We start from the raw sequence: 17,341 nt of genomic DNA, 5'->3' as shown, positions 1-17,341 counted from the left end.
TGAAGAAACGGCCAAGTGCAACAACAGCCAGGGTTGGTGTGGCTTGCAGTGGGTACGTCCTTTTTGTTCATATTATTTGTAAAATATTTGTTCCTTATTTTATGGATTTTACACCTTTTTAGTGCCCAACAGCTCCCCAAACTATGAAACAGGACTGCTTTCTCCCCACACTGCACCTTGCAGAGAGCTGCACCATGTGTATCCCTAGCCTGACAAGCAGTCAGGCATTCTGGAATGGCATTCTACATACTTGATCATTTTTTACAATTGTTTTATCAGATGGCCACTGTTTTCCTTCTAAATGCATTGGCCATTTTGGAATTGTAAAACGATGACAATGCGTGCACAATACCATTCCAAATTGACTTCCCGCTGCAATGGTTAATTTTGTACTTCTGTTTCTCTGCAAACACTTGAACGCCACATTTAAAAGGCAGAATTACTTTTTCTTCAAATATTAAACCTTAAACTTCTGTTGCATGTGAAAGCAAAACAAATAAATAAAACAAAATATAGCACTCTTGTCAAGGACAGACTGATTGACATGCCTGTTATTTATTAGAATCTGGTACCAAAGGGCTTCCATTGACTGCAACATTGTGTCTTGGTCATATTACTTTCCTACCTATATTCCTTTACAACCCGAAGAATAGAAGAAGGAAAGCACTTCTTTACTCTTGGAAAGGATTCCTTTACTCACTACCACTCTGAACTCTGCACCCTTGGTTTGTACCATCTTCCATTGCTATTAATTAACAAGCGACACTATTGTTTGCTAAAAAATGTGATTTTGTACATAGACTAGAGTTCCATTTCCTAGTGTTTTGCTCTTAGTCTATCAGCATGTACAGTAGGGTCCTCAATGTCTTCACTGAATACCGGCTTCTGAACTCCAAACTCCTTTGTGCTTCTTCAAACTGAGACCCTACTCATTGTGAAAAATTGTTTTTCAAGCGAATCTGACTTTGAAGGCATTTCATTACATCTTTAACTCTTTTCACATTCTATTCTCCTCACTTCTCTATGGCCCTCTTTCTACAGCCCACGCGGTTTTCCCTAACATACTGGCATTGTTCAGAGCCGCTGCCTTTGTGGATGACAACATTCATTGGTATATCATGAAATTGTTCCCAGAAATAAAAATGGCTCTCATCCTAAACAACACATGTGACCCACACTGCACTGAGATCTTCCTCTTTTGAATAAAAAAACATCCATCGCTATAACTATTGCCTCGATCTCAATACATACTTGACAAAGGTGCCTCCATTTTGACTAGTTCACCACACCTGGCTGCAGCCTATTTGATTTAATTGCAGACAAATTGAACACCAATGCCCTTTGACTCTTGGACAACAAAGAGCCCAGGAGGGATGACCTTTTCCAGCAGGATAGGCAAAAGATCTATGAAGAAAGTAATTACACTGGGAGATTTTTGGCATGGCAGGCTAGGAAACGGGCCACAAAGAATCAAATAGTGGAATTGACATGCCCACCTCTAGCTCCTGTACTGAGGATTCTGGAGAAATTGGAGATATAATGGTCCAACACTATAGGAATATCTATGGCCAGCAATTACCAATTGATATATCATCTTTGGAAGATTTTCTTCAGGAAAATGAATTACCTGGGCTATCTGAGGAGGATAAAGGGCACATGATAAACCCTTTTACAAAAGATGAGTTAGGGGAGGTCATCAAAAATCTTCAAAACGCTAAAGCCTGCAGCCCGGATGTTCTGCCAGCCGAATGTTTTAAAACGTTTTTAGGTGTAATTGGGGATTATTTATTATTAGTTATACATGCAATTTTTGAGGGTGGGCCTATTCCTCTTTCATTTAGAGAAGGCAGTGTAGTCAGCTTTTTAAAAAAAAGGTAAAAATAGTGAAGATCCCAACTCATATAGCCCCATTACGCTTCTAAACTCTGACTACAAAATAATAACTAAACTTTTAGCTAATCGTTTTAATGGAATTGCTTCATATTTAATTCATCACAATCAAAATGGTTTTATTCCTGGAAGGCAACTTTGCACGAACACGCACTTTTTAGTGGAGGCACTTGACTATTTTGATATTCAGAAGATACAAGCATTAGTGCTTTTTTTAGATGCCAAAAAGGCATTTGATCTGGTGATATGGGAATCTTTATTCTGTAGCCTGGCTAAATTTGGTATTCCCTCTAAAATTATGGGGTTGGTGGAGAGGTTATACGCGAATGCTGAGGCCAACATCATTCTCAATGCAACTAAGGCTGGCAAAGTAAAAGTCAAAAGAGGAACTAGACCGGGATTACCGTTATCCCTGGTGCTATTTGCCTTTTTTATTGAACCCCTCACGATAGCGATTAAGAATAATATGGATATTTGCCCTCCACTTCCAAATCTGGATAAAATAAAATTATATGCTGATGACATCGTGCTCATTATAATGCCAGAGAAGGAAGTGCAGGGAAAGGCCTTCCACATTTTTTGAACGGTATGAGACATTTGGAGGTTATAAAATTAATTTTGAAAAACACAGAAATATTACTTTGCAGCGGTGGGGCGTCAAGGGATTTACACCCTGATATTATCTCATGTTTAAACACAAATTCGAAGAGATATTTAGGGGTCTACTTCACATAATTGATTTCGGATCTATAAGATTTCATTTTTGTTCCATTATTACGAAAAGTTCAAGATTTGTTTACCCGATGGCATTCCCTCCAATTATCTTTTCTAGGCAGGGTGGCTTGGATCAAAATGTCAGTGCTTCCACTTTTTAACTTTCTCTTCTCAGCAATCCCATGTGTCTTAGTTAATTCTTTTTTTATTTAACTAGAGTCTATGTTTACATAATTTCTTTGGGGCAAAAAGGTCCCATGAATCACACTGAGCACTTTATATGAGGAGAGGGCAGATGGCGGGTTAGCTCTCCCTAATTTGAAGGATTATTACTACGCATACTTTGCACAATATTTGTCTAGATTTAAGCACAAATTAAACTCAGGTTTTTTTGTAAAAAATGTTATGAATTTAATTTGTAAAGAAAATCAGATCCATTGCCCATAATCAATTTTAGATCTTCTAAATTAGTATGCTATAAATGTCTACATTGGTTTTCACGCTTTTTTTATAAAAGGTACTCTATTTTGGCAATTAATAGTTCAACTCCTATACTGGGTCTTATTTCCTCTGCAGGAATTAAAGATTCATCCACAATTATTCAAAATTGGACTAAGGCAGGGTTCCGGAAACTTTCGGATTTCCTGCGCAGTGATAGATGGTTGAACACAAATGAAATGTCTTGTCTAATTCCCCATAATTTTCTTCTCTTGGGGTCATATAACTCTCTAAGGAAGTTTTTTGGTAGTCTGGACTAGGCCCAGATTGTCAATCAGAAATGTTTAGTTCATGACTTATTAGAAGAAACGGTTTTGAAAAAAACCTGGAGAATGAAAGAAACGTCTAGCCTCAATCAAGGGGAAAGATCTAGAGGCTAAGGCCATAATTAAATGGGATACATTTGAGGAGTTAGGAATCACTGCAAATGTTTGGTCTACAATTAATAAACTAAATTTCAACACGGTCAGAGGGGCTAATTGGTGAAGGATGCTATTTTTTAGTAAGTGGCTACTGTATAGAACTCCTAGCTTTATAGCCAAGGTCAAGCCTAACCAATCAGCGCAGTTTTTTCGGTGCCACAATCACCGTTCTGCCAATTGGACACATATAATATTACAGTGCCCCCTGATCCAGAAATGTTGGTACGACATTTTTGATTATTTAACAACTGAATGTATATTAATAAGTGGTCCAAATGCTTTGTTGATATTGCTTGGCTATGATCCAGACCTCAGCCTACCTGACAAAACGACTAAACTCCTATACATTGGAATGGCTGTTGCCAGATCACTTCTACTTCAAAGAGGGCGATCGGATTTAATACCATCAAAATATGAATGGGTCCGTAAAATGGGACAGGTTAAAAGAAGTGAATGAGCGTATATCTTACGAACGGTTGGGCTGAAGAAGTTCAATAAGATTTGGGCTGTGTTTTTTAATGGTGATGTTTAATCTGCAGAATTGATACTGGAATTTCCATTGGTGGTGTCCTGACTTTTATGATTCTTAGGAAAAGAAAGTAGTAAAACTATATTTCGTCTAGAATAGCTTTTGTGATCTTAGTAAACTATATAGGATCAAGTTACATTTTGATATATGTGTTTACTTGGCTCATATTTTAGGAATATAAGATCTGAGTATATGTTTAAATTGATGGGAATATAGGGCAATGGATGTTGTTTTAAGATAATATGTGTTTTATTTCGTTGGATCTAAAATATAGTTTCTGATTTGTCAGTTTGTTGAATTTTTTTTATTAGGTGTTTTATGTAAAACTATAATTTTTGCCAATCTGATGTAATTGATGAATTTTTATGTATGAATAGTAAGATGCTAAGTTATATAATATATGGATTTCAATTAAAAAAACAAACACAAAAAAGAGCCATACTTCCTAATTCTACCAGACCTCATGGTGGCCTTGAAAACTGCCAATCATTGGATGTTCTCTCCATTCCCTCCCTGCTCTTCGGCATCGAGGACCAACTCCTGTACCGATTCATCTCCTCTCTGGAGAACTTTCAGTCACCAGTATGCCCAGATAATCCTATCCCTGTCTTGCTGTCACTTGACTTAGTCAATTGATGTTCCAACCAAATATCCATAATTTTTAAATATCTCTGCATGGAATGCCCATGGGCCAATTAAACCACCTGGGTAATAACAGACCTCAATTATAGTGATTAGCCAATTTATCAAAAAGGATCATTAGCTAGCTACATCCAAAAACTTAAGCCCAGGCTTTCTTTATCCAATGGATAATGGATGTCCACGGTCTGTCTGAAGTTGAACCCTCTCAAAACTGAATGGGTGCCTCTTGCAGGCCAAGCACAGCAAACATATATGAATATTCCTTTGTGCCGCTTTAAATATTCCTTCCATCACTCTCTTGTATTACACATTCACACTTATCTTTCCTTTAAAACCCACCTTGCAAAGAATTAAAATCTTTTGGTATCCACTTTCTTGACTCCAGAAATGAAAGCCCCTACTTTCTCCAACACTCCAGCTGACCCGGATGGTGAAAATCACTCTTGACAGGACTTCCTGAGTCCTTTTAGTCTCTCAAACGTGTCTCTACATGCTGTAGATTGTCTAATCACAGGTCAACACAAATTCATTCACTTTGCCCCAGCTGTGATCAAGTTCCATTGGCTTCAACTGTATGGCTGGATATTTTAAATCCGTCTGTGTGATCTATACATCGCTACCAATAAAGAAGTCTACTATATCACTTGGTATGTGCTCTGCACTCCTCCCTCCCAAGTTATGTCTGCAACCTATAAATAAAATATAAAAACATTTTTACTCTTCATTGATAAAGATGAACTCGATGCTGGCTTGCCCTGTCTTCTCATGTAGACCTGTGGAGAAAACATAGGTAAAATGTTAATGATACAGGGAAGCCGGACACAAATGGTGTTACTAGCCATGGAATGGGAGAATCAAGGAATTCAGGCTAAAATGATCAAGGTTTAGGGCTCAAGGTTATAACAATTAAAAAAGTGGCTACCAATGTAAAAATACTCAAAAAAAGCATTATTCAAGCAGTGGGGCCTGAGAAGGTGAAAACATGGTATATACTCTCCAAAGGGGAGTGTATTAGGGAAGAAAGAGACATAAGTACTAAAGATTACCCATTCTTTATCCAACGGCAAACTGGTTAACAAATGGTAAAAAGAGCTTTTATCATGTACTGAAGCCCATTCGGAGAGTCGTAAGATTTCTAAATAGTAATTTTTTATTTCTGAATCTGAAATAAGAAAGCACTATTTCGAGGTATCAAAGATTCATAAATGCAGAATCGACTCTGAAAGGCCTTTTTGCATGAGCAATTTACCAAAAATTGGAAACAGGTAGTCACGAGGTGCAAACTATAGAGACCCAAAATGCATTTCTAGTTTTCACAATGGCTGCCCTACATGCATGCAGTCGTGAGGAGGCTGCAATTTTTTTAGTTTAAGAAAGCAGATGGAGGAGAAAGTAGAGGATATTTACAAACAAGCCTTCATGCCACCCCGTCATGTATGGCCTTTGGCTATGCATTGCATGGGTTAGACACAGGGTCAATCGCCTATATGAGGGGAACCCACCAAAATCACACCCTACTGTTTTTTAAAATGGTTTTCCAACCCTGCAGGATTCTCGCGGGAGCCAGTGCTGCTCTTGAGCTTCCATGGGACTCTCTTAGGAGCAGGGGAGTGCCACAGGCTCCCACCATTTTCTTTTTATTTGCCCACGGCAGGGTCCATCTGGGATCCCCCCGGCAAGGTCCTGGGATTCAGGGTACCCCTACTCCTTATACCCTATTTTTAAATAATTTTTATGACACAGGGACCGAGTTCCTCTGTCCTGTAATGGTGGCCGCAACATTTCTTCTAATGTATGGCAAGCCAATAAGAGCGCAATCTCCCATGATCTCCCATGGGGCTAGCGGAAGCTTCTCATTCCTGCAGGAGCAAGACAGACCACATGAAAAGAGGACCTCCCAGCCAATCAGATTGCTCTATTATTTAAAGTTGTGTGGCCATGGGATCCTGTGAGTGTTCTGCAAACCTAACCGTCCACATGTACCTAAATGTTTAACCTTAATTTCTCAAAAACTACTGAGAGAATTTCCCCCAAATCCGAAAAAGCACGCTTTCTGTTTGAAGATCTAGCTTTCTGCCATATTTGATGTATTTTCTTTTAGCTATTTGGATTGTAGCACTGTTCAAAAATCCCTTTGGAACCAGCCGGAGCTCCTGAATCCAAACTGAGCTGGGGAACGCCCGACGGCCCTAGGCCCCAGGCCTATGGTGGAGTGGAGGACGGAGCCCAGTGTAGGGAGCACCCAGCCAGAGCTCTTGGGCCTGGAAGCCCTAGGGAGGACCGCCTAGGCCCGATAGAGCCTGTCCTGGGCACTTTGCCACGTGGCAGGCCAGAGGACGGAGCCCCGAACAGGGAAGATGGTGGTGCCCTGTCCTAGTCCATCTGGTTCCCAGCTGGGAACTGCCATCCCAGGAGTGGTTCTAGCATACCCTGCCCTCTGGTCGTGCTTTTCTCCTCAGTAGATGGCCGAGGGGAAGAGCGGAACCAGATGACCGGGCCGAAGGTCGCCCATCTGCCCTTCCTGAGCCTTCACCGGAGGGCTCCATCCTGCTCATGCAGGACTCAGGGGCTTGGAGACCCCAGCTGGGTCTCAGGCCCAGGGCTGAGAATAGGGGTCCTTGGCGGACCGCCGACCCAAGGCCCATGGCAGAGCTTAACCCATCCCTGGGTCCGCCCCCGGGCAGGGCCGCACAGGGTAGGCCTCCACGGGCCTGCTCCAGGCCATCAAGGGCTCCGGCCTATACTCCTGAACCCAGCCATGCTGGGGAAGGCCCGCCCGGGCCCAGATCATGGGACGGCGCTCGGGGTGGGAGCACCCGGACGGAGCTCTTCGGGCCTGGACAACCAGGGGAGGACTGCCCGGGACTGATGGAGCCCACCCCTGGCACTTTGCCACAAGGCATGCCAGAGGACGGAGCCCGGGACAGGGGGGAAGGTAGTGCCTGGTCCCAGCCCTTCTGGTCCCCAGCTGAAAACCGCCAGCCCAGTAGCAGTTCCGGCATAACCTGTCCCTAGTGATCAAGAGGAAAGCTACCCTTCTTTCTGGTAACCCGTGCACACCGATTGACGGAGGGGACCCAGGGCATGAGGGTGCACGATCTCCTGGAGCCTGGTTGGGATCAGGGAGGCAGACAAGCCCTCATCTGGACTTCCAGGGCAGCCAGGCCATCTGGTTGCCCCATTGGAAAGCATTGGGTGCAACCAGATGGAAGATGGGAAAGGCGTGACCAGATGGCCGGAACCGAAGGACGTCAATATGACCGCCCGAGCCTTTGGGGTAGGGATCCCACTTGCCCTTCGGAGGGCTCGGGGGCTCTGCACCAGGGACCCTGTCCCGGGCAGATGGACCCTTGGCAGGCCGCAGGACGGGGGCTCCCACATCCCAGGCCCTGCCCAAAACCCAGGCCCCGGGCCTGGTCCCTACATCTCAACCCACCAAGGCTGGGGGGATCTGGGCACGTGCCCGGGCACGAGGGACCCCCATCCTGGGCACATGGACCCTCGGCTGGCAGCAGGACGTGGACTCCAGTTGCACAGATTTTTTTCCACAACTCCGTGCAACTCCGCGTAGTGGCACTACAACTCTGCCCACCCCTGGTTCTGAGTAGATCAATAAACCAGGGAGCCGGCGCAGCCGACCTCTTAGAGGAACGGGTGATAACCGGAGCCGCTGCCTCAATGTTGGTACGAAGCAGGAATCTATTTGAAGGGCACCCAAATCCGGGATATTAGGCAGCTCTGGTAGAGAGTGTCCTACGGCATCGGCTAACTTTGGGATGAATATTTTATGAAAGGTTCTATAGCTGGAGGTCTTTTGCTCAGCGACCGCCCGGGAGGTTGAGCAAGAATGAGGTATATCAAATTTAAGAAGGAAGTGGTTAGAACAATTGATAGGAGAAGGAGGATGAGCAGACAAGTTGAAATTATGAAAATTTGGTTGAGAGTATGACCTTTCTCATGGGTAGCCGAAGGTCTGCAGTGTCTCCAACAAGATTGTAGCTTGGAGATTTTTCACATTATCCGTATGGATATTAAAATCCCCCAGGATCAGCCAATATTTGTATTTTAGGGCCAGGGAGGAGGTGGCTGAGATGAGTGAAGTAATAACATTTTTGATAGCTCCAGGGGGTCTATATATCAAAAAAAAACTGCAATGCTTTGGTGAGGGGATAAAATACAGCAGAAACCTTAGAACTCTGTGTTCTCTATGGTTTTCATCGGAATAAGGGAACAATCTAATCTATGCTATGATTATAGCGACCCCACCACCCTTACCCACAGAACGATCCTTCCTGAGAATTTTATAGCCCGTGGGAATGGCCACAGCGATCATGGGATTGGGGGCGTCTGACAGTCATGTCTCCGTAAGGAATAAGAGATCAGGCTGCTTGTCTGAAAGCAAATCATAGATGCATGCTTTTGCATAGAATGGAAGTTAACTAAGATAGCTTTAGTTTCCTGTGTCTTCCTCATACGTTTACTCTTAGGCTTGCTAGGGAGTATTTTGGATGCAAGTGCTGTGACCTGAGGAAGATGGTAGTCACACTTGTTGCAATGGAATCTGTCCCTAAGCTTAGGTCAGCCGTACTGCACTAAAGTGGAGGTAGTCGCCTAAGATTAAGCAGTTCGTCCCTGTTAAAACAAATTGGGGATGACACACCGGCCGGTAATTTTGCAGCATTGCCGGCGCCAGACGTCTCCGGGAGGATGATGGGCGCAGACGGGCTTGCCTTTGGCGCGCACGCTGTGCGTGTGCGCGTCGGTTTGCATCCCACATATATAGTCGGAGCAAACTAGACCGCGCGCACAGCAGAGGAAGTGGAGAAGTGCGGGGGCGGAAGTCATTCACTGATTCTAACTTACAATTGCACTCACTGCCATTCACTGTCACTCACATTAATTTTCACTTATTATCCCTTTCACTAATTATTGCTCATTCATTCTCACTCGCTCTCTTACCCACTTGTGATTACTCCTACTCACTCTGTCAATCCCTCGTTCACTCTCATTGCACTCACTCTTAATTTGTCACTCATTCTCATGCATTCTGCTTTGCGCTGACTTGCACTCACTTTTACTCATTCTTATTCATTCTCACTCAGTCACTTGCACTAATTCTTACTCATTCTCACTCTCTTACTCATTTATTCTCACTTTCACCTAACCTTTTAACCACTCACTCACTGACTCATGCCATCACTTTCTCCCACATACACATGCTTTCTTTCACAGACGCAACCCCTCACCACCCACACGCACACACCATTTAAAAGCGTTTTGTTTTCTTACCTTGCTGCACGACCAGATCCCGTTTGGGCTCCTGCGGCTTCATTTACAATCGGGGCTGCCACACAGCTTCTTCCTGCTACAAGCATCACTGGAGCATGAAACTGAAACCTCCAACCTGCACAGTCGTAGGTACCAGGTTTTATGGGGTTGGCACCCATAATGGGATGTATGTCGTTACACCACATACTTTTACAACGCATACCTTTACAATGCATTTTTTACACCGCAACATCCATTACAACGCATTCCACTACAACGCATACTACATTTACAACGCATACCATTACAACGCATACCATTACATTGCATGCATGGTAAGTATTGGATAGTGTAGGGGTAAAAATTACTATTCTAACTCCAGGGGGGTGCAACAGTAGGGTAAGTGTTGGATAGTGTAGGGGTAAAAATTACTATTCTAACTCCAGGGGGTGCAACAGTAGGGTAAGTGTTGGATAGTGTAGGTATACGTTGTAATGGTATGCGTTGTAATGACTGCGTTGTAATGACATGCGTTGTAGTGGTATGCGTTGTAGTGACATGCGTTGCAATGGTTGCGTTGTAATGGCATGCGTTGTAATGGATGTTGCATTGTAAAATTTTCGTTGTAAAGGTAGTGCGTTGTAAACGTTGCGTTGTAAGTGTTGTTTCCCCCCATAATGACATGCAGCCACTGCAGAAAGGAGCCAACAAAATATGATTCTGGGTAGACATGCAGGTGCTGAATAGAAACCATAGAATGGGAGAGACAACCAGAACTGCTACTGGGAAATATAATAAGCTGCCTAAATGGAGCCCACGTTTTTATCAAAATTTGGCCTGTGCAATGGTTATGATCAGCTTGAGTTGGATGCCCAGTCAAGGCATGTAACAGTTTTCTCAACACATCTAGGCTTGTTTCAGTACAAAAACTTAGCAGCTTATTTATAAGCCCCTTGAGTCGCCGATGAATTACTTTTTGTGACACTCTGAAGGCGCAGGAGCCTGCTCCATATTTACCAGGCAGCACTAACCACTTTCTTTGGCTTAATGCTGCCTTGTAAATAAAGCTCCCTTTAACGCAGTTTTCTGCATTACAGGGGCATGCATTTGGTGCTGCTGGGGGCATTCCCAGCAAGCACCATGACTTTTTGATATTGCCCCGGGTTTACAAGAAATCGTAACTCTGAGGCAGCGCAAAAAAAATAGGCACAAAGAGGAAATGCAGAATTGCAGAAATGCAGAATGCAGCACAAATAGAAAGAAGAAAAAGCCTCTTTTGATTTTGTTTTTGTGCAGGAAGGTGTACCTTCCTGCAAAAAAACAACCATTCTCGCAACGCGGGCACCCTTTCACTATGGTGAAAATGTGCCTGCATTGGCACATGATTCAGAAAAGGGGGGTGGTGATGAACAGAGTGTCTGAATTAAGCAGACCACTCTTACCCAGTCCAAAGATCAGGGCTTGATCCATCACGTTTTTTAGCTCACTGCACCATCCCAGCTACATGCAAATTAGTCTGTTCCCGTCCCAATGCATGATGGAAACAGGGCAAACCAAACTACCAAGCCAATTCTTATACTGGGAAGGAAACAAGCTTCCAGGGACCGGTTTCTGGCCTCTTTTGATTTTGTTTTTGTGCAGGAAGGTGTACCTTCCTGCAAAAAAACAACCATTCCCGCAACGCGGGCACCCTTTCACTATGGTGAATATGTGCCTGCGTTGGCACATGACAGCCCATAGTGCGCCATCTCAGGGGAAAAGGACAGGAATGCATCGTATCTTATAGAAAACGCACATTGCTGCCCTTTTCTTTTTTCGTCGGGCAGAGCTGCAGGAAGGCCTGCAGCGCTGCCCTACGGCAAAAACTCATAAATGAGGCCCATATTTTTGGGGGGGCGTGGCCAACCAGCCAGCATGGCGGACGCGAGTTGCTAGCGCTCCGGCCGATACCCCCTGTTTATCCTGGGATTTCTCCTACTGAGGTGTCATCCGTGCCCACCCTTTGCAGGACTGGTGCGGCGAAGCGGAGAGGAGCCTGTGCAGCCTGGTGGGTGCCAATTGCTGAGCTTTGGAAGGGGAGCCGAGACCCTGGAGAACAGCGCGGCCCAGGAGGGGAAGGGGCACAGTGCCTCGCGCGACAACGGCTGCCGCCGGAGCCTGAGACTGAATCTTTGGTGCGGCATACAGCGTGGGACTGCTAGAGACGCGCTGGGTGTCTGGCCCTGTATTGAGCATGCACAGGTACAGAGTCCCGGAGTGGCTGTGTAGGCAGCGGGCTGGCGAAGCCCGCTGGGTCCTGGAGACCCGGGCCGATTGGTGCCGTCGGTGGGCACTGCGGTGAGGAGTGGGACCCGGGCGAGGCGCGGGCCTGCATTGGAAGTGGGGCGCGAGAGGAGGTAGCCTGATCTGCACCCAGGGACATTTGCTGCGGAAGCTGCCAGGAGAGACGGGCACCTGCGGAACGTTACCGCAGATCGCTGGCCTGCGCATGTCAGGAGCGGGATAAGGGGCAGAGCGGGCAGACATCCCCCCTTTGGCAAGTACATCGGGAGAAGTGCTGCGACCTGTTAGGCAACCCCGTGAGCAGCCACATAGTGTGAAGGAGACTGGGAGAAGGTGCGCCTGATGTGTCCTGAGAAAGTGGAGGCAGATGGGGAATGTTTGCTGCAATGACCTGGGACATTGAAGACTGGTGGGGCAGTGAATGAACACCATCTTAGGGGCGGCGCCATTTTGAGTAGGACAGAGACCTGTGTGGTGCACTCCCGGTGCAGGAGACGGGCCCGGATGTAAAGGGCACCTCCGGGGATAAGTGGTGGGACACCTGTGGGGGCCTGAAAGGGGCTAGGCCCCCGTGGAGCTACAGGGGAGCCAAGGGACAGTTGATCATCAGCAAGCCAGAGTACTACTGGGAGAGCGTGGCCCCTGTGGAACGCAGACCAGTGGCAATACCAAGGATGGGAAGGCCAGAGCTTTAACAGGCGCAGCTCCATCGAGGCTGTGCAGCGCATGGCAGAGTGCTACAGGGAGACAGTGCCCAGGGACCCAGTAGCCTCCAGTGAGACACGTGGGCGTCTACCAGGTGCTATTGGTTGGGCCGAGCCGCGCCTGTGATGGTCTCATCAGACGCTAATAGTGAACAGCACAAGAGGTCCCGTCAGGGAGTACACTAGAGCCACAGGGGCAACAGTACAGCACCCCTGGGCCAGTGAGGAGGAGCGAAGGGATCCCTGCACCACGGAGGAGGAGCAGATTGCACGTTGCAGTCCACAGGTGAAGCCACAATACCTGTGGCTGATGCGACGTGGGCAGTTTTCCTCCCAATCAGGAGGACAGGCAATCTGGTCACGGAGGAGCTGGCCGCAGAATTTACGACATCGCCCACAGAGAGGATTGCCCACTAAATGCTATGCCCTAATTCAGTAACCTGCTGCAGGTTGTGCTCCCACAAACTGCGGGCTGCATGCGAAGGCCAACGGCACAACAGCTGCGATGGGCCGGCTGCGGGACAAGTTGCAGCAAGGACAGACACTTGCGGAAAGCCTGGACCCTCTACAAGCGCGCCACGGTGGAGGCATGGAACCACAGGCGGTGGCCCTCGCAGCCAAGATGGACTCTGTGCTTGCAGCAGTAGAAAGGATTGGCACCACCCTGTAACAGACCAAGGAGTCCCTGGAAACACGAATTGAAAAGGTCTCATCGATTTTCACCCTCCTCCACGCAGATCATCGTAAGTTGGCAGAGAAGGTTGCAGTACAAGGCCAAGCGATTCAAGAGCTTCAGCCCATCGCCCAGAGTCATACTGCAGCACCTCAAGACATGATTGACCGGGTCCATGCGCTTGAAGACCGAATAGACGATGCGGAAACGCACTCTTGGTGCAATAATATCCGCGTGGTGGGCCTTCCGGAGGGTGAGTAAGGCAGAAACCCGGACCAGTACGTTGAGAGCTGCCTGCGTGATCTCCTGCCCCAGGGGGTACTATTGCAGCAGTTTGTCGTGGAGAGGGCGCACAGAGTGCCGGCTCAGAAGCCCAGACCGTGCACCAGGCCTCGCCCGTTCCTCTTCAAATTCCTTAATTACCGGAACAGAGACGTGGTGCTGCGCGAAACCCCGAAGTCAGGCGACCTGAAGGCAGAAAGTAGTAGTCACGTCATGTTCTTCCCGGACTATACCACAACTGTGCAACGGTGCAGAAGCAACTTCATGGCGGTGAAGCGTCACCTTAGGGAGCTGGAGTTGCCTTACTCCCTGCTGTTACCGGCCAGGCTGAGAGTGATCACGAAAGAGGGGACCCGTTTTTTTTTACTCCCCAGCGGAAGTGTGGGACTGGCTGGAGGAGTCGGGCCAGTGGACAGGAACACGGTCTCCGGGTTCAGATACCGGAAATTTGATGGAGAGAAGACCCCGACGGCGTAGGCGGCAAGGGATGTACCAATCTGCAAGGTCGGGCCCAGTAGCGCCCAGTCCGGAGAAAATCAGGATGGAACGTCGGGAAGTTCTTGAGGCGGTGGCAACTCTTGGGACTGTACATAGCAGCGACCGCATGGAGGGCTACATACGCAGTGCTCCAGGAACAAGTGGCTCATCATCTCCGTCCACGGTAATTTCGGAGGACTCAAACCTGCCAGTGGTGACTGCACAGACTGCTGACCAGATTATGTGATATTATGCCCCTGTGCTGAGTTCAGACATGGTCAACTTACGCAAGTAGAGTATTGTTTTGTCTTTCCTATTTCTATGCACATGTTGTTAAGCTGCGCTGCACACTAGGGGTGCCATCAGGGTCTAATGGGACGCATGCGCAACGCCAGGGGACAGCTTGCCGCGAATTGGCAGGATGTGCGGCGCTTGATGCCGAGTTCACCTACAATCACGGGCACTCTACTGTGGCTCGCACCGGACCTGCGCGCTAGTCTAGATCATGACACATTGATGCACTCTCCGTATACACAGGAGGCATGGGAGGGGAATAGTGCAGATAAGTCACTGTCACCGCACGCACCCCACCAGGCACTACACTGGATGCCCCTCTGGGGAGAAGCCCCATTTGTTCTCCTGTTTGCAGTCGTTATGTTGTTTGCATTGCAGCACACTGATATGCTCTCCTCCGACTATGGCTCCGACCCCCTGGTGCAGCCCCTGTGCCCCAAGCCGTGCCTGATTACCCGGATTAACAATGACACACACTAATATTGTGACCTGGAATATACGTGGCATGCACACGCCATCGAAGCGTTACTCTATCTTTTCCTACCTCCAGCAGCACTCAGTGGGTATCGCCCTTTTGCAGGGAATACACATGAGCCAGACAGAGCTCGACAGGCTTCGTGGGTGTTGGAGAGGGAAAATATATGGCACTACCTTTTTAGCGCACGTGCGGGGTACACTAATCTGGATACGAGCAAGCACTCCCTTCATCTGTGAGGAGGTGGTGGTGGATCGGGAGGGCAGGTACACCCTTGTGCAGGGGAAATTGAACGGTCAAGAGATGTTATTGGGATCCTTGTATGCCCCTAATGTAGACCAGCCATCCTTTCTAACACAGCTGACGCAGGTCTTGAACCCCTATGCTGGGCTTCCTTGGTTGCTAGGCGGGGATTTTAATATGGTGCTGGACGTCCAGTTGGACAGATCTTTCCCCCCTCTCCGCGTGATAACAGCGGTGTCCAACGCGCAGGCACTTAGGGGCTGGCTCTCGAACTGCGCGCTAAAAGACCTGTGGCGCATCCTCCACCCGACTGAAAGAATACTCCCATTACTCAGCAGTCCACAATTTACAAGTTTGGTTAGACAGGATGGTGGGTTTTCAGTCTTTGCTCTCGCTGATTCCGGGTTGGTGGCAGCATCCCGGCGCCATTTGAAGAGAGACATCGCATAAGGGCAAACCTTAAAGAATCGCCTTTTAAATTCATGCACTTGTGTATACTTGTACTATTTTATGTTTGATTGATTTACTGTGGCCAAAACGGTAACTTTTAATAATAGATTCTCTTGAATGCTGTTGGAGTATTTTCGTGTTTAAAGGCACGCAGCGCTGCTGATTACTAGCGCCACCTTTTTCCTACCTTCAGTCAGCGGCCCCTCTGCCCCGGTCCACCGCGGCTCCTCTGCCGATTTAGTGGAGGGCGGCTCACCTACCGCGGCTCCTGGTGCCGGTCTGGTGGTGAGAGCGGGCGCCATATTGGGAGGAGTCAGAGAGCACTGGGACCTGAGGCAGCGGTCCAGTTGCTCAAGGCTCCCTCCCATAAAACGTGATGTGTTGGAGGGAGCGCAGCGGGCGCGACGGAGGCGCGCCGGAGTCGCGCTAGAGTTAAGCTTGTCTGCGCTCGTCCGCGAGCGTCCGGGGCTAGGGGCTAAGGATACTGTTAGCTCCTATACATACACATCCGCTGAAATACAAGCGTTACGACCTACCTCTATGATGTGTCCCCTCGTTCCTCTCAATACGATAAAACGAACATCTCGCCTTGGTATCAGCAATCCCGCCAACCTCATTGCTGATCCCGCTCCTAAGTATGCGGTGCTTACAACCACACCCAGCGCAACCTGCAACTTTAGGTGCATTTATTTAAACACTCGCTCCATGACTAAACATCAGACGGACATCTTCCTGCTACTAACTGACACAAAACCTGATATGCTGTTACTGACCGAAACTTGGCTCACCCCGGATTCCTTACCGGACATTTTAGCTGCCTTACCAGCAGACTATTATATTCTATCAGCAATACGTCCGGGAGGGAAAACTGGGGGAGGAGTGGCCATCATTGTTAGTAAAAAACACCAGCTTAAACAATTAACATCTTTATCTCTGCCCAATACAGAAAATATAGTTGCTAAATTAGACACTCCTAATGGAATACTTGTATTGGTGCTATTGTATCGCCCACCTCAAACTATGGCCACATTTCCTTCAATTCTAGCAGAGCAATTGGCTCTGCTGGTTACAAACCACTCCAAACTACTTTTAGTTGGGGACTTGAATTTTTGGTTTGATAACACATTGTTAGATCCTTAAGCAGCAGAGATGAAGGACCTTTTTAATTACATTAACTTGACACAACACATTCACACCGAGACTCATCAGAAGGATCATAGTCTCGATCAAATCTGGTCCTCGAATTTACCAATATATTCTATTGCTATAAAACCTTGTAGCTGGTCTGACCACTATAGCATAAGCTTCTCTTTTCATTTAGATAAAACTATTCAATTTAAGCTGCAAACCAGTAAGACCACTCGGAAATGGACTTCCATGGATATGTCAGCTTTTTTAAACTTTTTAAATACTTCCCTTCACCTACAGAGTACTAATGTGGAGGTAGCTGACCTTAGGTTTAAAGAATGGCTAACTACAGCCATCAATATCTATGCC

At 47.0% G+C, this 17,341-nt stretch overlaps 1 protein-coding gene across 1 annotated transcript in view; it reads right to left on the bottom strand.

The window, feature by feature from the left end:
• SLC13A4 (solute carrier family 13 member 4) overlaps positions 1 to 17,341 on the bottom strand; it is a 256,186-nt gene that overhangs the window by 172,554 nt on the left and 66,291 nt on the right. Inside the window, 1 exon segment of the mRNA XM_086952476.1 lies at positions 5,414 to 5,468. Coding sequence (XP_086808602.1) covers positions 5,414 to 5,468 — 55 coding nt within the window.

Source organism: Lissotriton vulgaris, chromosome 1_2 (genome assembly GCF_964263255.1).
Source record: "Lissotriton vulgaris chromosome 1_2, aLisVul1.2, whole genome shotgun sequence".
Lineage (NCBI taxonomy): Eukaryota > Metazoa > Chordata > Amphibia > Caudata > Salamandridae > Lissotriton > Lissotriton vulgaris.
Note: the sequence above shows the minus strand (reverse complement) of the source record. Positions and strands in the feature narration are given on the sequence as shown.